Source organism: Pelmatolapia mariae, linkage group LG20 (genome assembly GCF_036321145.2).
Source record: "Pelmatolapia mariae isolate MD_Pm_ZW linkage group LG20, Pm_UMD_F_2, whole genome shotgun sequence".
Taxonomy (NCBI): Eukaryota; Metazoa; Chordata; class Actinopteri; order Cichliformes; family Cichlidae; genus Pelmatolapia; species Pelmatolapia mariae.
The window spans coordinates 36,772,273-36,798,387 of NC_086244.1; the positions used below are offsets into that span (position 1 = coordinate 36,772,273).

Genomic DNA, 26,115 nt, shown 5'->3' on the forward strand with positions numbered 1-26,115 from the left:
ACCTAAACAGGTTTGTTGCGCTTTGACCCGATGCACTGTTAACCAACTCTGGAAAATGATTTCTGACCACATGGTCGTTAAGCATAGTGACTATTTTGTCCCATCTCCTGTTAGATCGCATACATCTACGTGTGAAGAGGAGCGTGCTTTGAAAAGTTTTCAAAACACAAATCCTAAAAAGAAAGCTCAGTGATGACGGATGGCATCCGTCACGCAGGCAACGCGACATCCGACCGTTTCCGCCTGGGCATCTTTAGCCAAGGTTGCTGCTGTGTAAGTGGACTCCTCCACTAATCCCTGTTAACATACTGGTATTAGATTAAAGGTTATGCTGACGCTGTGCCATTGAAAGTTGAAACGCTCGTCTTACCAATCCCAACAATCTTGTCAGCTCTGATGTAACCAGAGAGGGAGATGGAATTCTAATTTCACTCAACTTTTCATTTCCTTGTGTCCCAGAGCCAGGCTTCAGAGGAATCTGCAGCAGTAACAGTTTAGTTCTGCAGGTCTTGGCAGACTGAGCATCTCTGTCAGTTTGCCGTGTTTGCTTTGATGCTTTCGTATCCAACCATCTCTTTATCTCTGTGGGACCATAATTCAGTCCGGTTGTAACAGGACTCGCCCACCCCCCCTTCCTGACCCAGATCCACATCCTCAGCCATTCTTGGCATCTGCTGTTGAGGAGAGGATAGAACAGCTGGGGTAGCACCCGCCCACAGGGGGAGAAAAAAAAATGCCCACATCACCTCTACGCTTTATGCCCCGTTAAGCCCTGCTCTGGGTCTGTGTTGTGAGCAGCCAGGGTTATTAATACCCCTGTGAGTAAGTCTTACAGGAAGAGCCAGGTTAGCACGCCCATTGGTCAGTGCCTCTCATGCAGAGAGGAGCGGCGTGACCCCGAACCCAGTGGCGCATACCAGCCCTCTCTGGGACTTTCAGTTTCCACAAAATGCTCTGGCTTCTTTTCATACAGGAAACACTAACACTCTTTGCTAAAGCTGAGAACCAATCAAGTGCGTATTTGTCACCTGGTAGATTGTTGGAAAGGTGAGGTGAAAGGTCATGGTGAAACTGGGGCAAAGGTTGTGTCTTGGGAATCCGTAGTTATTCCCCCAGTGTGATTTGCTGCCACCCAGTGGATATAAACCAGAAACAAAAGTTCACAGAAGGCTCTGAATGGATTTAGTCACTTGTATTTTATTGGCCTAGGTGTGGTACATGGCACAGTCACGTTCCAGTAAACACAGGAAAGACTAGAACTACATCTCTACCAGAACTTGGTGGAACAAATGTGGCATCCTTCTCACCTAAAGAATGAGCTTTACACAAAACGCAGGCAGAATTACAGTGTAAATGTAAGGCTGGGTGTAAATTTCAGTTGATGCAGTAAAATTTTCATGCCACACATCTCTGACCTTCCACTACGGTGGAAATAAAAGATGTCAGTTTAAGAAGGAAAACATCTTCAACTAGGTATCCAGGAAGATAATCACTGCCAGTTTAAGAAAATGAATTTTTTTTTTCATAAATTTTTCTCATGACATCTTTTTGACCGATGTTCATATAACATATAATACATTTATCTCAATTTTACTTCTTAACCTCAAAATTAAATTTGATCTCAATTTAGCATTTAAAAAAATGTCATTGGAGCTTTAGACACACATGTTTTCCAGTATCCTGATGTAGTTTTTTTTCCTCAGTTCAAGTCAATTTGATTTATGCTTTTTTTCTTTTCTTTTTTTTTTACATCAAAACTTTTTTCTGTTGTGGCATTTTTGTAATTTCTTTATTTTTTAAATTTACCTTTACTACTACATCCCATGTCCTGCTCTACTACATAAATGTCATTTTATTCTGTTACCAGGTGGTTGCCAAGCAACACGATGATATTGCATATCAAAATATTCACAACTATAACATCTGATGTAAATGAGATGCTACTGTTGTGAAACTGAAATGATACAATGCTTGTATAAGGTGAGATAGGTGCATAGACACAAAGTGTGTCCTTTTAGTTGGTCAGTAGGTAGTTGCGTAATGTGATTACACCATAGTATCTGATATAGGTAAGAACGTATAGGGGCCTAAGATGTACCTGTGTGCCAAGTTTGGTTGATTAACTCCTGATTGTGTAGGAGTTGGTGGACAGACAGAAACTATGTATTTTACAATAAGATACATGTTTGTCATTGCTATGAAATATATTTTCTGAAATACAAATGACTTTTTCTTTTCCCACTGGCATGAGTGGACTTCCATACTTTTCTCCAGTTGCCTTCTGTAGAAATCCCCACCTGTCCGTCTTTGAAGAAACACTGAGGAAAGTCAAAGTGCATTTCTAATGAGCCGAGCTGGGTCCACAGTTCTGCTTGTTGTTTTTGTGGACTGGATGCAGCTGAACAAACACAGTGGGCCGAATGAGAGGAGATGTGGTTGACGGTGATCCATACATAGTCACCTGAGTTAAGCAGGGGCGGGGGGGCTGACAAGTGCTGGGGTTGAGGAGCGAGTCTCTGTCCTCTTCATCGGGTTTAATGCTGGTCTATTTAGCAGCTCCACTGCCTTTTCCCCCCCCCCATTAGCTTGTTTATGTTGTTCGGATTTGAGCGTAGCGTGTTTTAGACCTGCAGAGGTAAAGACAGAAAAAAGTGCTTAGTTATTGAGTGAGACACCAGGGTGTGTGTGTGTAACACTGTAAATGTACCTGGGTGTCTTTTCTGAACTGTGTCTGACTTGAGAGGAGCTCCTAAATTGCACTTCAAGTCTGGAGTAGATCCCCCCTGCAGGCTGTAACACACACACACACACACACACACACACAGTCCGGAAGAAAAACAATCCAACATGAGGCAGCTGCAAAAACAAGGACAGCAGGTCTGACAGCTCAGCACCAATCTTGACCACATGATGTGAAGAAAGACAATAAATCCTGGTCAAAGTCACATTTCCTGCACCCTGACAATCAATCTCATTTTAGGTGTACAGTAAATAAACAGCCACCTCTTTAGTATCCTTGGATTTACTCTGTTCCTGGTCTCCAAACCTCATCTTTGTCAGGTAGCCAATGATCTCCACCATGCGGCGCTGGTCTGGTTAACACGCAAAAAAGCATGGTTAATGCAAGACTGAAAGAACGTAGTCTGACTCAGTGGCTTAAAATAGAAAAGCATCAATGAGTCCTCCTTTACCTTCCTCTCGCTGAGCGTCCTGGTTGTAGCGCATAGAGCGAGAGCTGTCCCACTTACTCTTCTGGACGCTTACTCTACAACACACACAAACACCCACAGAGCGAGCACCAGTTAACTTCAAACAGCAAACACGAGAAATAGATTATACTTTTTTTTTTTAAATCAATGTTATTGATCCAGATTTACAGCAGAGAAATTAGTTCAGAGCATGAATACGTTGTTATATCAGGTTCGTGCCGTACACTTTCAGCCCCACCTGGAACAAACAGGGACTGAAAAGGAGCAGCTTCCCCTTAACCACAGAGTATTTTTCCCAGGGTGAGTACCCAGCTTAAGCGGACTATCTCCAGTTAAGTGTGAGAAAGGGCAGCCAAGGACAATGTCCTGCCTGATTCTCCACACCTTACCTGGAACTCCTGAGTCAAAGTAACTTGTGCCTGTGACGACGACCAATCAGGACACAGAGCGCCTTCCCACATGCAGTGAACATGGCGCAAATGCAGACTGAAGGAGAAACATTTCAAATCAAAAAACACCAAAACACACCTCTGACTAGTTGCTGTTGACATTCTTGATACCAAAGGTCAGATCCTGCTAACTTCCACATAAAGATGGCAAAATGATTACTGACTGGGACTAATGATTCTCAGAAGAGTCACTATATCAACTTAAAATTAAACTTTATTTATATAGTACCAGATCCCAACAACAGTGGCTTCAGGACACTTTATATTGTAAGGCATAGTTCCTACAATAATACAGAGAAAACTCCAACAATCAAATGACCCCCTTCAAGTAAGCACCTGGTGACAGTGGGAAGAAAAAAATTCCCTTTTAACAGGAAGAAACCTCCGGCAGAACCAGGCTCAGGAAGGGGCGGCCTTCTGCCACCACCGGCTGGGCATGAGGCAGGAGAAAAGAAACTGTGGAGGACAGCTTAGATTGATAATAACTAAGAATTAAATGCAGAGGGATGTATAAACACAGAGAGTGCAAAGAGGTGAGTAAAGTAGAAGCAGTGCATCATGGGAAACCCCAAGGGCCTAAGCCTATTGCAGGGTAACTAAGGTAGGATTCTGGGTCACTTGATCCAGCCCTGACCATAAGCCTTATCAAAAAAGAAAGTTCTAATGTTAAAACCAGACTGGTTGGGCTGAAGGTCGGAGGTGGGTTTTGTATAGCTATTTCCCTCACTGCCGGATTTCAAAAATGTCAGTTTTGATTTTTGTGAAGGAGTCTGAAGTCACTAACTGGCCAATCGGTGGCACGCAGTCTGTTGATGTCTGTTTTCAAATTGATTTGGATCACTTGGAAACTCGGCTGAGAAACTACAAAAACATTACCTGGTACCAAGTACTACCACTAGAGCAGGGCGATATGACCAAAAATATTTATCAAGATATACAATTGAAAATTTGCGATAACGACATAACTGATGATATAATTGACACTAGACAAAATACTTTACAACTCCACAACTTTATTAGTGCAAAAAAAAATCTATGTATTTTCACTTAAACAAGCAGCTGTTTTTTATGTGCATTAAAGTTATATAAAAATTTAACAGTGCAAAATCCTTGCTGACAGTTTAACCAAAAGGCATTTCCAGTGGAAATTGGCCGACATATCCTCAGCATAACCATGTATAATATCCACAAAACTTAAAAGAGGTTATACACACACAATACGGTAATATTATGTTGAAGCACAGTACGTATCAGTCCGCGAGGCTCCTGCCTACGATAGCTGTAATGCTCCGACAATCCATCAAGCGGTGCGGCTTCGTAGCTTAGCAAAGTCGTACTAAAACATTTGACAGATTTTCGAGCGCCGTGTACGACATAAAATCGTTTCGAGGTCAGTAAACACAACCTTATAATCCTTATAAGGCACACGGGATTATAAGGGGCACTGTCGACTTTCAGAAAAATCAAAGGATTGATTTTAAGTGTGCCGTATTTTCCAAAAAACACGGTAATAACGATGGCCCGCTAGCATGCTCTACCAAAAATAGTGCTTTGTTGTGTATCTGACGGACGAAAGCTAAACCAGTTCCACACTGAAGTTGCAGCATTTTTACAAACCAGTTCTGGTTCATCCGTTTCATTCAACGATCCGCTTTCGCCCTTCTCATTCTCTGTCGCCGCCATGCCTTTTCCGGCATGTGCGTATGAAAACAAAGGCACTGCGCATGTGCGTTTTACCCATATTCCATCGCGGTATTTCATTTTCTTATCGTTGCCCAACATTATACCGGTATTACCATGAACGGTATGATATGGCCCAGCCCTAACTGCCACGTAATGGAAAACCCTAAAAGCTGAGCTCAGCGGATCCACTGGTTTCTACCCAGGACTGGTTTACCTGTTGTAACTGTTTACCATCACCAGAGGGCACCAGCTGGTCTATGGGCTACTATCGTTCTCTGTGGCTCTTCTGCCACAGACAAGATCCGAGTCATGCTAGACAAAGAAATTTTTAATTGAAGTGAAGTCTGGATAGCTTGAATACCCATAATGCTTTACTCCTTCTAGCCAAATATGCAAACAAACACAGATGTGGCAACATGAATTCTGTTTCAGTCTGAGCCACGCCCAGTTTTAAAACACCAAGACTGTAAAGGCGATGACACTCCCCTCACAACGGGACTTCACCAACAAGTTAATGAGAGCATGGTGGCTTCATCCATCTTTTCTATACAGTCTATGAATGTGATTAATACAAAGTGCTGAACCCTTATACTAGCTCCAGCTACATTTTAAAGAATTAAACTTCAATGCACAGCTACTGCTTAGCTAATTTGTAAATAGGATAAATATGTAGATCTACTCACGTGAAAGGCGTGTTGTCCCTGGTCTGTGACTGAGGGAGGGAAAAAAGCACATTCTGAAGACAAAATAATGAATGTTGTAAAATTGAAGTAAAAAAGATAAGCAAAAAATTATGACAGGATATCTAAAAGGAAGTGTAAGTCAGTGTAAGTGTGTGAGATCTTTTTATCGACACAATAAGATATTGTGGAGTATCAATAATAAATCCAGCTTTTTCCTGCAGGATGTCCACTAATATCAGATATGCACCAAAATGCTACAAAGTCAGTTCTGTATCCATATTTAGGGCATTTCAGTTATTTATAAGACCCAGCTAAAAACAATTCATCCTGTTGTAGGTTACAGATAAGACGTGTCAGATATTTGGGTTGAACTCTGTGTTTGACTCCACTAAGGAGCCGCAGTGAAATATTCATGAAACTGCTGACTCACTTTCTCAGATTTTTCTTTGCGTTGGAAGTTTGGCGAGGACAGCTGTTTTTTCAAAGGTCCGTGAGCCTTTTTGGCCTTCTTAGCAGCTGGAAAACAGAAAAACAGGATGAGATGTAGTGAAGGACTGCAGCGCCATCTGCAGGCTGAAAAGAGAAATGCCTTCAGTTTCCATTCTTAAGCTGTGAGGACTGACAATGAAATGTTAAAAATAGATGAGGCGGTGGCGATGAGGGTGGAACAGCGGTGATGTGCTATGAATAGATCGTGTTTCGTCGAGTGTCCTCATTTTGCTTTAATCACTTAAAGAGGCGCTCTGTGACGAGAGGATTACAGGACTGTCGGGGTTAAAGGAAACGAGTAAGCATAACATTATGCGATCATTAGTCAGAGCACATGGTAACCTGAAGCCATCACGTGATTAAAACCAGTCAGTGATGAAAATAGGATGACTTTGGGATTTTCAGCTCTCACACTGCCAGCATCAAAAGCTACTTCTGATAAGCTGCCAGTTCAGCCCAGTATGTAACAGCCATGTATGTAAAGTTTCAGGATCTTGTGTTGTAAGCTTTTAACCTGTCAGTCAAACCTGTTTTGAAGACGAACAGGTGTGCCACTTTTTTCTGTCCAGCGATACGTATTAAAAACTTAACGTCTGAATAGCTCCTCCTATTTCTAAGTTCTAACAATATCTCTTCTTAAGCTCTTTATTAAGACCAGAGTAAACTAAATGGATGAATGGACACTAGGAACAATGCTCAGAGAGTAAAATATCTCTTATTGTATGATGAGCCTCATCTATTTGAATGACGCGGTGTCTGTTTTGTAAATCATCAGCCTTTTACAGCTGAGAGGAAACAGTCAGCTGGAGGTTTCAGAAAGAGTCATCCCTACAGCTGCAACCCCCAATACCAGTATACCTGGGACTTCTGATCCTCTCAGGGAAGTACCTGATGCAGCTAGTTTTGGGTACTATGATCACCAAGCATTTAAAAAAATCTATTAGAGGATAATAAAGTGTTTTCACCAACTTGGCCAAAAAGAAAAACATATTTTAGCATATAAATTAGCAGTCTCTTCTAAACAAGTCCCTTAGCATGCTGATGTTAAAAAATATAATAAAAGGCATCTATCAAATTGCTAAAAGTACTAATTACACTGTATTTTAATTGTTTCTAGTACTTTAATTTTAGCAGTGTTTTTGTTGATGTTCATAAAAGACAAAATATGTAAAACAATTAATAATGAACGAGTCTGTTCAATGAAAACACTTTACGAAAGAGAAAAAATTATCCAGCTGTAACTATAGCATGCATCAGCTCAGTAGTTGAGAGCTGTGGTGGTAATAAGGACAGTGTCAAGCACAATGAAACCTCTGCACAAGCATTTTCCTGACAAGAACAGATCCATTATTACTATTATTCTAAGATTATTTCATTTATCACAGATAATCATCACATATTATTGTTACTTCCTACATCCACCTATGAAAGTACTAAAGACGAAGCTGAAGGCTCCAAGATAAGCTCTTTGTCCATAGAAAGGATGTAGCCCTGAATTTATGAAACACATACAATAAGAAAAAGTTAATAAACATAAAGATCTATACAAATATGTACAAAAAACAAAATATGTACTGAACTCCTGCTTTAAACATGTTTCCCAATGAAGGTAAATCAGATGTTGTCCTGTGTGACTAAATTTTGTGCTGAAAGCATCAAAATCAGATTTTACTTCATACACCTTTTTCAGGGTGACATTCAAGCAATTTGTAAGCACTATCAATCTCCATCTTCAAGCTTTTCCAGCACATTACCAAAAAAGGATGCATATTTCGCATCCCCTCAGTAAGACCATGAGAAAGGCCAAATTAATAAGTCTTCTCATCAGATATTTATGCTTCTTTCTTACCTGACACAAAAAATAGGAGGCAGATGTTTGCTTGTCTTTTTTTTTAAGTTCATTCATTCAAAACTAACTGTAAGACGCTTAACTACATTGCAGTCTGTGTTGTTGAAGTCCTAAATTATCACCTTTAAAGTGTTTGTGCTAATAACATCATGTAGAGTAAGACAGGCACAGAGAACAGCACTGACTGGGAGAGGCTTTGAACAGATGACATACTCAGTTCAATTCAACATATAAGACTTTAAGAATACACAAGCATCTATCAAAAACCTATTTAATCTATCATCTGTGATATTATTATATACAATTATAATGTATTGTTCATCTCCCTTAAATAAACAGGCAGCCTTAAGGTATGAAATATTCATTTGTCTACTGTTTCAGTGGCTGATAGTGCCCCACAGGCCTCAATGTGATTTTGAAGCCATTATAATGTTTAAGTTGTTTAACGATAAACAGATTTTGAATGAAAGCGAGGGAACTTCGGTAGCACAAAAAAGTGTATATTCTTTGTGTCCATATGGATCAGTCATATTACCATTATTTCCCCCTAAGGTTGCCAAAAGCACCAAGTTCATACTTGAAAAAGCTGCAGCAATACACAAAAATATAATCAATATTCTATTTACTTGGTGACAACGCCGCTTTTAGCCTTCAAGTTAAGCATCGGGCTAACGTTTAAAGCGTTCACTTTGGGGAAGTAACTCGCAATACTGCTACTGCTGTGTAATCTTAGTTAAATTCACAGCATATTCCATAAATTACCCTGCAATAGCTAACTGTTATAATAGCGGCACCGTATTGCATCACACTGAGTACATTTCAATCATTTATCCCGCGAGTTTGCTAGCTAGCAAAATCATAAAAACAATTTTAAAAATTAGCATGTGTAACGTACACACTCGAGAAAATTATTTACTAGGACTTACGCAAACTCCCCCATTGTGAAAACGTATAAATCCGTCTTGCAGACTCCTTGTATTTTTCGTTTTCCAGCAAACACTCATTAAAACGGCAACCTCCGGACACGTTATCACTCACCCCCGACTGTTCGGGGAGGGGGGTCACACATTGAAACAGACTAACGTGCAGAGGTACAAGGCAGCCCAGGCAGAGAAATGTTGCTTTTAGACTTCTCTATCTGATAAGAAAACTATTCAAAATCAGATAGTTATTTATGGTGAATGAAATACGGTTACAGTTTCACGAAGTTTTAAGCACCAAATCCGAAATCCACGCACTACAATATTAAAATCCAAGATTCTTCATTACTTTATACAGAAAAGCTTGACATGGTATGCAGAAAACAACAACAAAAAACCCCAAATACAAATAAACGAACAAAAAGTTTTGCAACTGTCAGTTTCCTTTTAAAATTCTTACCGTGAACAACATTACACAAACAACCACGTGTGTGCGCATGCGCGCATATTAGAACGCTTTGATCCCTTGTGATGCGGTAACTTTGCTTTGATCCTTTCTGACGTGGCAACTTTGCTTTGATCCCAAAACCCTTAAATAGGCGCGCTCACCTATCGTACTTTATAGCTTAACGGACATTGACCTGACAGCAACGAAAACCCTTTCGAGAAGTTTTGAGAGCATTTTATAACAGAAACCAAAACAAGTTCAGTTTTGTTTCTCACCAATTCACAAAACAAACAGACACATTATACCATGTCAGCCAACCCATCCTTTGGCTCAGATGAGCTTGAAATATCATCTTCCTCTGAAGATGAGCTCGAAATACCTGAAGGGACCATTTTGGGAGATCACCACGTGGTAGAGGCTTTCCTTGGGGAAGGAGGCTTTGGTGTTGTAACCAAATGTCGCAATACAAAAAACAACCAAACTGTGGCTATTAAAGTCAACAAGAGCGACCCTGAAATTCTGCAACAGGCAAAACTGGAAATTTTCATCCTGGAACAGCTGCGACGCTTGGATCCAGACAGATGCAACATTGTTGAATGGAACGGCTATTTCCTCGATGGAGAGCGTATTTGCTTAAATTTTGAACTCCTCGACCAAAACCTGTGGGACTACATAGGGGACCGGAATAACCAAGGTCTCCCAATAAGCGAACTCAGTCCAATTTTGCATCAGCTCGCAAATGCTCTGTTCCACCTGGGTTCTGTGGGAATAGTGCATGCTGACCTCAAATCTGGAAACATAATGGTTGTGAATCGCCATGAGTCTCCCGTCAAAGTCAAACTTATAGACTTTGGCCTCGCACGTCCCGCTTCTGCACTGATTCCTGGTGACCGTGTGGGAACGGTTGGTTATTGTGCACCCGAGGTTATGCTTGGCATTCCATGTGATGAAGCAATTGACATGTGGGCTCTGGGGCTGGTAGCTGTGGAGCTTGCTACAGGGGTGCCTCTCTATCCTGGGAAAAACGATTATGATGTTTTGAGATTCATAACTGAAACTCAGGGTCAGCTACCAGATCATCTTCTAGATTCTGGCGTGTACACTGATTGCTATTTCATCGAAGATAACTACAACGAACAGCGCTGGACATTTAAGACCAAAGAACAATTTCAATACGAGACAGATTATCAATCCAAGGAAACTCGATATATAAAACTTAAGTGTCTCGATGACCTCGAAAAACTAATGAAGGTTAGGCGAGGACCTGAAAATGGCCAACAATTACTTGTCAGGCTAATCAAACAGATGTTGGCCTTGGATGCAAATCAGCGCATAACACCCTCGGAGGTTCTGAAGCATCCTTTTTTCAACACTGGCCTCTCAGGGAGAGCCCCCTGCACTGACATGAATAACACAGGGGGAGAAAACCTTGTGGTCTCTCAGCAGCCTTTAAGCTGGGAAAGTCATGGATCGCAAAAATTCAACTGCAGTTTCCAAAACTCAGTTGAATTTCCACAAAAAGGACACGTCAACACCTCAGCCACCCCATCTTCCTCTGAAATATCATCTTCCTCTGAAGATGATCTTGAAATATCATCTTCCCCTGAAGATGATTCTGAAATATCATCGTCAGAGGAAGATGATTCTGAAATATCATCTTCCTCTGAAGATGAGCTCGAAATACCTGAAGGGACCATTTTGGGAGATCACCATGTGGTAGAGGCTTTCCTTGGGGAAGGAGGCTTTGGTGTTGTAACCAAATGTCGCAATACAAAAAACAACCAAACTGTGGCTATTAAAGTCAACAAGAGCGACCCTGAAATTCTGCAACAGGCAAAACTGGAAATTTTCATCCTGGAGCAGCTGCGACGCTTGGATCCAGACAGATGCAACATTGTTGAATGGAACGGCTATTTCCTCGATGGAGAGCGTATTTGCTTAAATTTTGAACTCCTCGACCAAAACCTGTGGGACTACATAGGGGACCGGAATAACCAAGGTCTCCCAATAAGCGAACTCAGTCCAATTTTGCATCAGCTCGCAAATGCTCTGTTCCACCTGGGTTCTGTGGGAATAGTGCATGCTGACCTCAAATCTGGAAACATAATGGTTGTAAATCGCCACGAGTCTCCCGTCAAAGTCAAACTTATAGACTTTGGCCTCGCACGTCCCGCTTCTGCACTGATTCCTGGAGACCGTGTGGGGACGGTTGGTTATTGTGCACCCGAGGTTATGCTTGGCATTCCATGTGATGAAGCAATTGACATGTGGGCTCTGGGGCTGGTAGCTGTGGCGCTTGCTACAGGGGTGCCTCTCTATCCTGGGAAAGACGATTATGATGTTTTGAGATTCATAACTGAAACTCAGGGTCAGCTACCAGATCATCTTCTGGATTCTGGCGTGTACACTGATTGCTATTTCATCGAAGATAACTACAACGAACAGCGCTGGACATTTAAGACCAAAGAACAATTTCAATACGAGACAGATTATCAATCCAAGGAAACTCGATATATAAAACTTAAGTGTCTCGATGACCTCGAACAATTAATGAAGGTTAGGCGAGGACCTGAAAATGGCCAACAATTACTTGTCAGGCTAATCAAACAGATGTTGGCCTTGGATGCAAATCAGCGCATAACACCCTTGGAGGTTCTGAAGCATCCCTTTTTCAACACTGGCCTCTCAGGGAGAGCCCCCTGCACTGACATGAATAACACAGGGGGAGAAAACCTTGTGGTCTCTCAGCAGCCTTCAAGCTGGGAAAGTCATGGATCGCAAAAATTCAACTGCAGTTTCCAAAACTCAGTTGAATTTCCACAAAAAGGACACGTCAACACCTCAGCCACCCCATCTTCCTCTGAAATATCATCTTCCTCTGAAGATGATATATCATCTTCCTCTGAAGATGATCTTGAAATATCATCTTCCCCTGAAGATGATTCTGAAGATGATTCTGAAATATCATCTTCCCCTGAAGACGATTCTGAAGATGATTCTGAAATATCATCTTCCTCTGAAGATGAGCTTGAAATACCTGAAGGGACCATTTTGGGAGATCACCACGTGGTAGAGGCTTTCCTTGGGGAAGGAGGCTTTGGTGTTGTAACCAAATGTCGCAATACAAAAAACAACCAAACTGTGGCTATTAAAGTCAACAAGAGCGACCCTGAAATTCTGCAACAGGCAAAACTGGAAATTTTCATCCTGGAGCAGCTGCGACGCTTGGATCCAGACAGGTGCAACATTGTTGAATGGAACGGCTATTTCCTCGATGGAGAGCGTATTTGCTTAAATTTTGAACTCCTCGACCAAAACCTGTGGGACTACATAGGGGACCGGAATAACCAAGGTCTCCCAATAAGCGAACTCAGTCCAATTTTGCATCAGCTCGCAAATGCTCTGTTCCACCTGGGTTCTGTGGGAATAGTGCATGCTGACCTCAAATCTGGAAACATAATGGTTGTGAATCGCCATGAGTCTCCCGTCAAAGTCAAACTTATAGACTTTGGCCTCGCACGTCCCGCTTCTGCACTGATTCTTGGTGACCGTGTGGGAACGGTTGGTTATTGTGCACCCGAGGTTATGCTTGGCATTCCATGTGATGAAGCAATTGACATGTGGGCTCTGGGGCTGGTAGCTGTGGAGCTTGCTACAGGGGTGCCTCTCTATCCTGGGAAAGACGATTATGATGTTTTGAGATTCATAACTGAAACTCAGGGTCAGCTACCAGATCATCTTCTGGATTCTGGCGTGTACACTGATTGCTATTTCATCGAAGATAACTACAATGAACAGCGCTGGACATTTAAGACCAAAGAACAATTTCAATACGAGACAGATTATCAATCCAAGGAAACTCGATATATAAAACTTAAGTGTCTCGATGACATCGAAAAACTAATGAAGGTTAGGCGAGGACCTGAAAATGGCCAACAATTACTTGTCAGGCTAATCAAACAGATGTTGGCCTTGGATGCAAATCAGCGCATAACACCCTCGGAGGTTCTGAAGCATCCCTTTTTTCAACCCTGGCCTCTCTAGGAGACCATCCTGCACCGACATGAATAGCACAGGGGTATGAAACCTTGTGCTTTCTCAGCAATCATCTGATTGTCTGGGTGTCCCAAACTCTAGGGAAGCTAGCAATTCTCGTGAAAAAAGCCCAAAGTAATAACACCAACAAAAACAACCAATGAATATGGTCTTAAACTTAGGCACAATTGGGCTTAAAATCCATTGACTAATCTCTCAATATTCAAAGCGGAGCAGCAGTCAACTTACCATCACATCAGTCCTTCAATCAGACCTACAACATCTGTCTTCCTTCTCTCACCCCAACCGGTCGCAGCAGATGGCCGCCCCTCCCTGAGCCTGGTTCTGCTGGAGGTTTCTTCCTTTTCAAAGGGAGTTTTTCCTCCCCACTGTCGCCAAAGTGCTTGCTCATAGGGGGTCATATAATTGTTGGGTTCTCTGTATGTATTATTGTAGGGTCTACCGTACAATAATACATACAGCCTTGAAGTGACTGATGGTGTGATTTGCTGCTATGTCAATAAAATTGAATTCAAGATGAATTCGGAACTAATTGGAAATAAACTGGATATTAATTAATTTGAGCATAAATAGTTGTTTGTAATTCTTTATAAATATAGTGCTACTCTTCTACTGTTTAAATTGCTACTGTTTAAAACTGACTCGTTTATTCATACACTCGAGCATAAAAACACACACACACATATACTGTACAGTACCAGTCAGTGCTTACATACTAGGTCTTTCCCCTACTTTTTCATTCTCACTGGTACAAATGCCTGTTACTAAAGCTAAATGCTATCAATGTACTCTCACAGTTATTTTGTACAAATGCATACAAAATAACGGTCACGTAAACATAACTGTGCACTAGTTTGCCCTTATTGCTGCAGTTTGTTTTAAATCACTTTGAATAAAGCTCAGCTTCTCTCAGTCTCTCTTTCTTACACACACACACACACACACACACACACACACACACACACACACACACACACACACACACACACACGAGCCCAAATGGACACAAACGTGTTTCCTGGCAGCCACTTAAGCACACTGAGAGCTGTTAATTATGTCAACAACATCTGTCTCTGCAACAGTGACTTTAATGTAATGCGTGGCTTTATCTCTCTCACACACACACACAGACTTTTTAAGCACTTTCAAGGCTCCCTGTCAGAGTGAATTGTTAAATGTTTGTCATTTTTATGCTTACCATCCATTTCTACATTGTAAAGCAATTCCACAGTCCCCCTCCTCAGATTCTTGAGTTTTTGGGTGAGGGGCTGTAGGTCTGTTTGATGTAAGCTTCCTGCCCAGCAGGAGGTCTCACACACACACACACACACACACACACACACACACACACACACACACACACACACACACACAGTGCCTCGTCTTTGTAACCAAGGGGGGTTAAGAGGGGAGGTACGTGTTGTAAACTATTGTGTGAACTGTAACAGTTTGTCAATAAATAGCTGCGAGGGAAGCTGCTCTTTGAAGGACTTTGGGCTGGAGACAGGTTAGGAGCGTGAGCTCCAAGAGCTGGTTCTTGACCAAAGGCCTCCCTTGCGCAAGTAATCGATCGAACGCTGTTGCCTTGTTTTCTTTCATGGTAAATAAGTCTCTAGAACTAGCGGGGTTTGTGGGAACAGACCCAACACTCCCCTTCAGCCGTATGAAATAGAGAATGAGATCCAGCTGATGCAAAAAACAAGAATAAATTCTCCACCTTGCTTCTTAGAGAGTTCCTCTTCATCCCCAACCTCGTCTTCAGTGACCTCTGACCCTGTGGTGTACTCCTCATCCTCTGACAAAAGAGACTGCTGTCTCTGAAAGGGCAAAGGTCAAGGCTTTTAGACAGTGTCTTCTTTCTTGTCTAAAGCAACATTTGCAGGTTCCTCATTTGTAATTTTGAATAATTTAAAAAAAGTAAGCAGATATCATGAAAAAAAAGAGTGTCCTACCAGCTGAAGACTCCAGTTTTTCAAAAGGGAAAACTGGTTAAAGACACAAAGTAGACACAGTAAGAAAGGCTGAGGGCAGACAGACAGAAGCACACAGAGAAATGGGAAGTGTGCGACTTACGGTGTTGCCATCTCCTCTCAGAGATCTGAGGACTGTTGGCTCCAAGAGAACGTCACAGTCCTGAACTTTTTCTGCACTGGACTGGCTCTCCTCAGCACTGACACACACACAGGAACATTTGCAATTAGTGTATCGATAACACACACAATCAAAAAGAACATTGTGAAAGAATCCTCACACACTCACCCCTCTGCCGGTGGAGAGTTTGACACACACACAGCGTCTCTGTGCAGCAGCAGGTCATTGAGGACTCGGGTCTGGGCTGAAGTCTCCTCTTCACAGTTGTCCTCATCGGGCACATTCACTATGTGATCCCGCGTCTTACAGCCCTGCACACACACACACAAACACGAGCAAACTGGATCAGGATTCCTTCTGCAGGGTAAATTTGGGTGTTTGTCAATTTTACCCACCAGTGAGAGAGATGTCAAACAAACTCTGCTGCAGCCAGAATGAGACTGCTTGCACAGTGTTTAATTAACATGCACCACGTCACAGGTGCACGCAAATGAGAACGAAAACTGTCTTTAGCCTGTAACCACAAAACTGTGGGGGCCAACGTTTGAAACCTGAGGGATGTGGCCTTGGAAGTGCTAGCTGAGCTAATATCACATCTGTACACAGACTGAGTCTGCTTAATTTCTGTTCTATATTTAATCCTTACTCTCAGGTTATTCTCCAGGTTTTGCGTTAAAATTGGCTTGAAGTCCCAAGTTTTCACTGATTCTTGCATTCACAGCATGTTTTCATTGCAATGTAAATTCTCAGCTGAGGGAATGTGTTTTAAGTGTGCAGCTTGTTATTCTGTACCTTACTAAAACAGTTGAATGAAGCATAAACTGTGTAGTATTGCTGTGGGAATGCATCTATGGTAATTTGGTAAATTGTAGAAATGTTTTTATACTGTATTCTACTCTGCTGCTGAGACTCTTTCTACATTGGAAAATGCATCTACTAGCACACAGGACACACACCAAGCATATCTGTTCCATCAATCAGACTAATTTCACTTTGATCTACCGACAAAATGAAGCAATTTCCACATTTTATTTATTAGGCTTTGGGGCAGTAACCTTTGAGCCTTTATAGGGTGCTATAGTTTAGTTCTTTATATGACTTATGACAGGGTTAATGTTTAAATGGATCCAGTTTAAAGTTTCAGAGATCTGATGTGCAACCATGTGTAGCATTCTGCTACAAAGTTCTTAATAACATTCTGGGGAAAAGTCACATGACCCGTGAACCACCCCTTTTAGATCAGTCAGATGCTACCAACACCACCAAGTCCAGATTATAGAACGATATCCTGGTCCTGTTGAACTAGCTGTATGCTACAGCAATGCAGCAGAAGCAGCATCAGCTCAGTGTGAAAGAGTACTGCTCCACTTCATAGTGGTTTTGATATGAACTCAGAGGCTTAAGGGGGACCTGGTAAATTATTTTCCACTAACATATACTACTACAGTGGTGGATGGTCGCATTAAGCATTTCATTTTCAAATAACTATGTCAACGCATGTACAAGAAATTCCCGTGAGCCAGAAGTTCAGGCTTAAGCCTGATCTACACACTCAATTCAAGTAGTCTTTCTCCTACTCTTGCCTCTGAATGATGTCAGTGCTGTTTTTGAGGGGCAGCCACTCAGAAGAAGGTTGCCTTAAAGGACAGAGCATGGCAGAACAGCTTGTTTTAGACGAAGATGAACTAAGGAGCTGTACAAGTATATCGGTATCGGATAAATATGGATTATTTTGAGCTATTAATCATATAAAGTAAAAAAAAAAGAAAGAAGAAGATGTGGAACTGGAAAAAGGAATAAGTGAGATATGCCTATAACTGACGTATGCCTGTCTATATGTCCTCACATTTACTTGTCCTGTTTTATCAATAAAACGTGTGTTAAATGAACTCCAAGTGTGAAGGTGCCCTAAGAAAGCAAAGGCAGTATTAATGCATTAAGCATTACCTTGCACCTAGAATAGGTAAGTGAGTGTGTGTGTGTGTGTGTGTTTGTGTGCATGCACGTGCATGCACATGCATACCTTTGGTATCCCAGTGGGGTCAAAGCGGAGAACCCGCTGGTTGCAGCACGGATATATTCCTGCACCGTGCCAGCCTCTCTCTGTACCCATGCCATGGTACAGGACGCTGTCTGGGTGGTACTTGCACTGCGTCAGCTCTGCACATACAAACACCTACACACACACATACAAATGATTTTTAAAAGTATATCCTGCACACACTCTTACTCTGTTCACTTTCTCTTTATTATTCATTTTGCTCATTTGTGCAACACACACACTATAACACTCCAACCTGTTGGCATCGGAAGCAGGTGAGGTAGTTGATGGTACCCCAGATTCTCCAGTAAACCAAGACCCAGGACTTGAGCTCCTCATACAGGCCTGTGATGTATTCGTGCACATCCCAACTCTTTTGTCTGCACACACACACACACACACACACACACACACACACACACACACACACACACACACACACACACACACACACACACACACACACACACACACACACACACACACACACCGCGCGCGCGCGCGATCACTCACACACTGTGATCAGGAACTCAGCCAATCAAGTAAAAGGTTAAAGTAAAAGGTTTAAAACAGCCATTAAAACGTGCTGCTATACCTGGTGTGTGTATAGATGATCTCTCCACGAGCGTCAATATTGATTTTGCCTGGAACACAAGAAATTTTCCTCTTTGTGTCTTTGGTCAACAGCTTAAGGCACAGACCACACCTGGGATGAAAAGCATGGATGACAAAGAATATAAATTAAATTAACAGAGAATATTCACATGCTCGCTACACATGTCAGAGCATAAAAATAAACACAATGCAAAAATAAAAATCTTATACTCACCTGTACAGAGTTGAGGCATTTCCCGGTGAATCTCTGTTCTGGTAGTTTGGGTCAAAGAGACGCTCAATTTTCTTTTGAAACAGTTTGCTTTGAGGGTGAAAGACAAGAAAGGATCAAACTTGAGCTGATATTGCATATATCTTAATAAAAGGTTATAAAAGTATAAGCCACTGTTGCTTTAGTAAAATTATACCAGGTGCTTTTGTGACAGTAGCCTTTGTGCTTGTGCTTCAGTTATTTAATGCAACACATGCAATATTTCTTTTATTGGTGTTATATGGAGAAACTCTAACCTGACAAAACTTCAGCATAGGGCTCATGTAAAAAAGTCTGACACTTCCTAGATCTTTAGACTGAACTGGCTAAAAAGAGAAGTCACTGCATTGTTTTCTAAATCGAATCTGTGGAGCTTAAAGAGACCATCTGTCTGCAGCTGAACTGCTGCAGCCGTCATAGTGTTACTAACGGAACTTTTAACTTCTCTGTGATCATTGCGAATTCGAGGAAATATACTATTACACTGGCAGATGCTCATACCAAAAGCTCAGGCTTCAGTCAGCGCTGAATGAGTTTAAGTTTTGGTTCGTGGTTATTTAATTAACATCTTTCTTTGCCTGTGGTCTTCATTTGTCTCAGCTATAGTTACTTTGTGATTCTTTTTTGGCACTTCTCCCTGTGCATCTTTTGTAGATTTATTCCCAGTCTTTTCCTATTTTTTTCCTGTCCCACCTGTTCCTACCTGTGTCCCATTTCCCTACAAAGTCTCAGTGCATATATTTGTCTCCATTCCCTGTCTCCACGTTGTTCCTGGTGTTGCTTGTCTGCATTTGAGTCCTCATTTTGAACTGAAACACAACTGCATTTAATGGCAGAAGAAGATGTTCTCTGCGGTTCGAACCTTCTGTTTGCTATGTGCAACAAATCAGAAGCAGTTAGCACAAATGGAGGGGGAAGAAGCTAAAATGGCTTGTTTTAGATAGACTAACCCTAACTGAGGGTCCACGCCAAGGCCCGGCGTTAAAAAAGGATTATTTTGAAATGCGAATGATGCAAAGCTGATTCACAGCTTTGTCCAAATATTTGTATTCACAGAGACCCAGAATACAAATACGGTGCCGAGAATAAGCAAAGCAGCTCCCCCCCTCTTACCTTTTGAACTTGTCTTTTTTGTCCCTGATGTCGTCGGCCTCGTTGTGGCTGAAGAGTTCAGCGATCCGTGTGGCCAGGTTGCTGTTTATGCAGTTCATGTTGCAGGGAGTAGCCACAATGGCACTCATGTGCTTGTGGCAGTACTGGATGCACTCCTCCACCTGAGCCAGACGCATATACAGAGCACTCATCAAACAAAAATGGGAAATGTCCTTTCAACAATGCTCCATCCAAACCATTTCAACACTTCTTTAGCAGCTCTAGCTCTTCTTAAGAGTAGTGGTGAGAAAACACTGCTACCATAACTGCACGGGGGCAAAAGAATATCTGCACTTTCATGCAACACTAACTTAACAAAGCACTGTGTGTAGGCCTCTTGTTTTTTTGTGGATTAGGAGCAATTACCCATTATTACCTTTGAACTATCATTCTACACACTGCCTGTGCCTTACAGGGCAAATGTGAGACTTTTGCACCTTTGCTGTAACATTTTTTTTGGATATATCTAAGAAAATGTGTTCACAGCTGAAAAACAAAAGGCCCGATGCACATCACCACACCTTGCGTCACATGTCACAACACTTACTAACGTGTCCATCTTCAAGAACTCGGAGGAGATCAGGATTGAGATCACATTGCTGGGCTCTGTAACCGACAAATACCACATGACCAACCGAGCAAACCCCACGAACGACAAACAACACAGAACACGCAGCCAGTGACACACCAAACACACACCACGTTTAGTGACCAATAAATCAAGCGCCACAGGTGGTGTAAATGACAGCTCAGGGATGTGTATTAATGTTGATTTTTTTCTGTTCTTGTTTCTTTTTACCAAGTCGGGGTTTGTCCTTGTTTCCCTCTCCTGCCGAGTTCCTCCTGACGTAGTTCATAAGCCAGTCAAAGATCTGCACGTCACAGTGGACTGAGATGTCAACTTCCTCCCACCTCTGGGGGTCCACAGATAAATATTCAGCAAAGTAACGCATCTCCTTGACCAGAAGATCTCTGGGACAAGTGAAGTCCTGCTTCAGATTCTTGGTCTCATCGCACACATGGATGACCATGTTGGGACTGTAGGGAAAAGCCAAAATAATATTCAATCATATTCATCCACAGGGTGTGAGTGATTAATGCTGAAAACATGGAGTCATGTTTATAGATTCGATTTTCAAAGGATGTGTGAGGAATCTCTCTTAGCTCGGTTCACTGTGGTATGAAAAGGTATCTCCCAGCGTACTCTCGTGGTTTCTGAGGTTTTTCATCCTCCTCTGCTGACACTCCTTTCTCTTTCTTCTCCACAGCAGCACTTCTTCCTGTGGACTTCAACTTGGACCCTGTACACAAAAACGTTGGAAAAAACAAAACAAAAGTAAAGTTGTCATGCAGCATGAGAACAAAAATCATGCTACAGCTACTGCACCCCTCTAATTTTTTAGATTCTTTCAATTATGTGTTTCATAGGGGCCTCTGAGCACTTCCGCAAACTAAATGAGCTGTGCTGGAACTTACACCATCATGTAACCCATAAAGGAAATTTCTTATTCAAAAAATGTTTATGTGTTTATGTTAGCTGAAGTTCTAAATTTAGAGAAAAAAAGGCATTAAACTTATGATATAGCCTGTGATTAGAGTAGAATGCCATTTAAACTGCTTTATAGTAATTCCAATCGATTATACTGTAACACATAAAATCACATCCACAATAAGTATCTGGATGATCACAATTTTTGTATTTTTAACTCTATACACCATCTGAGTGGTTCTTTAACTCAAGCTAGCAGGTCTAACTAAAATGCAGACTTAAATTACAGCGGGTTTAACAACAGGATCGCATTAACTGTTTAGGAATTGGAGCTATTTTTATACATTTATACATTTTCGATTACTTTTGAGATTTGACATTTTCTGCATCTCAGAAGTAACTGGACAGCATTCCTCATTATTTCATGACAGTTCAAGAAAGATATATGACTTCCCGTGTCTTTGGACTGTAGAAGGAAGCCAGTGTAAAACAGGCAAATATATAAAGACCAAAAGTGGTCAAATTATATAAATAGCCTTCATAATTTCATATTTTCTCAGCACTTTCTAGTAGTATGTAACAACACAATAAATTATGTTATTATTATACTTATGTTTGCCTATTACGCTCATTTCCTGCAGTGCGTTTTTATTCTTTAATTTCACGGTGCAGCCCCCGAGTTTATCCACTGTCTGAAAGATTATTGGTTTGAACAGCAGGTGGGTGGGGCTTCTGTGCTCACAGCCAGAACTGTGTGCCTGAGATGACCAAAATTAGTATATCCTCCCTCACTGACATCATGGAGAGCCAAAAGTGTAGGAAACTGTTTGAAACAGCATATTTCGAGCAGTCTGAAGCCTGAGCTTGTGGTTCACAGGGTTTAAATGCACACATACAGCTCTTGCTCCCCATGTACAATGAACTGTGTACTGTCCAGTACTGTGTGAAGTTTGAAAGACATGAGTAAGGCTATCGATAAAACCAGTTCTTGCTGATTAAACTTACCGAGAACGCAAGTACGCACAAGTACGCATATTGAGAAAGGGTCTGAATGTCTCAGCCCTCAGATATGATTGGCTGGCTGGGAAGCCGTGCAGGCCCTAATATGTAAATTTGAATGTCTCAGTCCTCACAGAGGATTGACTCCCTGGGGACCTGGCAGAAATATATAGAAATACTATGATTACCCAGAAATACTACATTTAGTAGAAATACTATGTTTTAGCACAAATACTATAAAATGGCAGAAATACTATAATTAAGCAGAAATACTGTACTATGATTTGGTAGAAAAACTGTAATTAATCAGAAATACTATATTTGGTAGAAATACTATGTTTTAGCAGAAATACTATATTTAGCACAAATCTCATAAAATAGCAGAAATAGTACGATTTAGCAGAAATATTAAAAAGCAGCAGAAATGCTATGATTTAGCACAATAGTAATAACTTAAATAGAAAAATTGGAAAAGCAAAATGGACAGCTGAAAAAATGCTGAACATGCTAAGGGTCCCTCAAATATACTTGTTAAATGAAAAAAAAAAAAAATCAGCAAAAAAAAAAATATAAACAGCCACACAATCACAAATATGGACACATATGGAAACACACATGCACAGAGAGACACGCACACAAGATCCAAAGCAGGGGCAGCCAAAAGTGCAGAAACTTTTTAGGCAATCTGGGCTCAGTGAGAGTGGCACTGTATGAGGTGTCACAGCCAAATTCTTCCAGCTGCTCAACAGTAGGAACCAGAAATCCATCCTCCAGCAGCACATCAATAAACTGATTCCTGGACTGCAAGGCAAACTTTTTGATCCTTTGTAATATGCCACCTTCCTGCCGCTTGAGGTCAGTCTCCTTATACTTGGCCCAGTGCTCTTCTTTGAGCCACTCCAGGGCCACCTCACATCCCTGTTGCTGTCACGGTCTGGCTGGCAGACCGTGGGGGTGAGGGGAATGAGGACCCAAGATGCAGGACTTTGTGATGAAGACAGTGCGTTTATTTACAGTGGTATAAATAGTCACAGAATCAACCCTGTGTTTTCCCCTTGACTTCCGTGTCGTGTCTTCACCCACAAGTCCGTGCTCCGTGCTCTTCTGCTCCTGTGTTTCCCCGCACCCCGTGCTCGCTGCTCTTGTCTTCCCTGCTCCTTCCTGGAGAAAATAACAAAGAGGCAACTTGTCAGGACACTCGACTACCGCAGGCATGCACTCACTGGACTATACATTAATCGACACTAACGTGGAGTCTCACACAACGATCCCACGCCGAGGAGCGCTCAGCCACAGTCTTAAGAAGCTCCCCAACGACGCTCCATTAGCTGCAGGTGTGTGAGTCATCATCTGCTTCAGGTGTGGCCATCCTCTAGGTAGGACACGCCCACCAGGCCTACCTGAACCCAGTACTCAGCCACACTCACAGACACACCCACTTGCCTATACATACAAGGATGGGGAATACAAGAACAGCAGCAGTGCAGACAACACACACATCACAAAATAACAGCAATGATTATAATAGTAGTCCACACTGCCCACGGACCCTGAATCCCTGGAACTGGGTCTGTGACAGTTGCAACGACTTCAGGGATGGAGGAGCCTTCCAGTGAGTGGCCCTGTGCCTCAGATCTACCAACCACACTGGAATCTTTAGCGTTTTAGCCCCGATCTTCATCGTCCGGGGCTTCCTCTTCTTTTTGCCCTCTGTTATGAGGCTGACAAACCTCACCAAGGCCATCCTGTACATAAGCACCAGTTCTTTGTCGTTTAGCGGTCCGGACCGGTCACGCACCTGGCAGCGAACCAGATCCGCCGTGCAGTCTATCTCCACAGAAGAGATATTGGGATACCTGTCCCTCCAAGCCGATATCCTCTGTTTTGAGCTTTTGACACTCAATAAAATTTAACGTGAGGATTCTCGATGTTCAGGGACAAATGCAATCGCCTGGCAGGATGCTGTAAATGGATCAAACTTCAGTCGGGAGAACAATTAAGATAATCAATCCACAATACAAGGTTAGTCATTCATATAGTGCAGCATGGGCTGGGCTGTAGTTACATCGCAAGGTTTTAAAAACTAAGCTTTAAAATGAATAGCAGTAATAAAAACGGAGAGAGGCCGACAGTGATCACTGACTGTTTTTAGATGCTTTTTGAGATTAAACAAGATACAAACTACCAAACTACCCTGCCTTATTAAATGCAGGGTAGTTTGAGCCCGGAAACAGGGTTCATCACGTCATTACTTAAAGACAGGATACACAAAAACACACCTGATTTGGATTCAGGGACATTTACGAACACATCACAAGACTTTATCGTCCTCAATTCAAAAACTATACTAAAACATAACGACAGCATAACTCACAAATGGTAAAATTGGAGCATTTTTATTTTTCTTTATTTTAATTTTAATATTAACAAAAAATGGAAAGCTTAAGTCATGTTAAACCTAAATAATGATTACTTTCAAAATGAGTCAGCAAAATATCCCTGACTTATCTGGATACACACCAGTTTACAAATAAATTAACAATTCTTTCTAAATAAAAAAATGTCTTTTGAAAGACATTATTTTAATTAAAAAAATATATAGGTTTTAATATTTACCACAGAAATATCAAGGCAGTTTTGCCATCTCCAAAGTCCGAACTCCACATGAAGCATGAAAGAAGTGCAATGTCTGAACTTGCTTACTTTTCCCTCCTTTTAGGGTTATTGCTCCCACAATGTATTACAGTAGTTAAAAAAAATACAGAAAAATACCTGTAAATGACTAATCTTAAATTTTAATTTTAAAAACGGAGCTTTAAAATGAATACTGGTAATAAAAACCGAGAGAGGCCGGCAGTGATCACTGCCTTTTTGTAGGAGCTTGTTCAGGTTAAACAAAACAAGATACAAAACATTGAAACATATTAAAAGCACAACAGCTTAATAAACGCAGATGGAAACAGGGTTTGTACGTCATCACTTAAAGACCGGATACGGAAAATTCCTTCACATTTATACCATACATACTGTGTTTTAACTGATTTTTTTTTTTTTTTTAAGAGTGTAGCTGACTGGAAGGTCAAGGCTCACGAGACCTCTTAAGAACAGTGGACTCCCGGCACATCATTTTCAAATCCCCCACAGTCTTTCGCTACTCAAGTTGAACATGACATTTAAGTCACTTAGATAACTTCTAAATCTTAAGATTTGTTTATTTCTGCGTTTTGTGTTCCTGAGCAAATTAGTTTGGCTGAATTAAAATTCAGCTTCGTAACTTGTTTCATTTCATTTTAGGCTACGTCCCCACATGCCACATGGCTAGTGTAGACTTACAACTTAGGAATGGACAAAATGCATACAGTATACATAAATTTAATTAAAAAAAAAAAAAAAGTTTATTCAAAACACCGTTTAGGGTGTGGACAAAAGGCACAAACTCATAGACAAATTTGTATTTTCAAAAATACTCGTGTACGTGTGAACGTAGCCTTAAAGTCTTACTTGGGGAGCTGTCAGTAGATTTTAAACTGAATATTTCAGCTGTCATATCCCCTAATGAAGAATGCTCTGTTTTAATTTAAACAGCTGACTCTGAATTACATTTAACATTAAAAATATTTTAATTCAGAAGGCAACATTTTCACCGGGAGCAGAAACAGCATGTTAATACGTGGAGATCCCGAAGGCTGCTC

At 41.4% G+C, this 26,115-nt stretch overlaps 1 protein-coding gene across 2 annotated transcripts; it reads right to left on the bottom strand.

Moving 5' to 3' along the window:
• Positions 1-2,564: 2,564 nt before the first annotated feature.
• LOC134619541 (SANT and BTB domain regulator of class switch recombination-like) lies at positions 2,565-21,235 on the bottom strand. Of its 2 annotated transcripts, XM_063465424.1 has the most exons (18): positions 21,140-21,235; positions 20,735-20,973; positions 20,483-20,541; positions 19,897-20,057; positions 18,748-18,834; positions 18,514-18,624; positions 18,175-18,298; positions 17,901-18,053; positions 16,046-16,188; positions 15,860-15,956; positions 15,739-15,771; positions 15,504-15,603; positions 6,455-6,540; positions 6,025-6,053; positions 3,192-3,265; positions 3,004-3,092; positions 2,708-2,790; positions 2,572-2,627 (listed from the first exon to the last, which is right to left on the bottom strand). In XM_063465424.1, the coding sequence occupies exons 2-18, from the start codon at positions 20,964-20,966 to the stop codon at positions 2,591-2,593; spliced, it is 1,698 nt and encodes a 565-aa protein (XP_063321494.1). In that variant the 5' UTR covers positions 20,967-20,973; positions 21,140-21,235; the 3' UTR covers positions 2,572-2,590. The 2 variants fall into 2 exon arrangements, with proteins under 2 accessions (XP_063321492.1, XP_063321494.1); XM_063465422.1 differs by having other exon boundaries at positions 2,565-2,790.
• Positions 21,236-26,115: the final 4,880 nt, after the last annotated feature.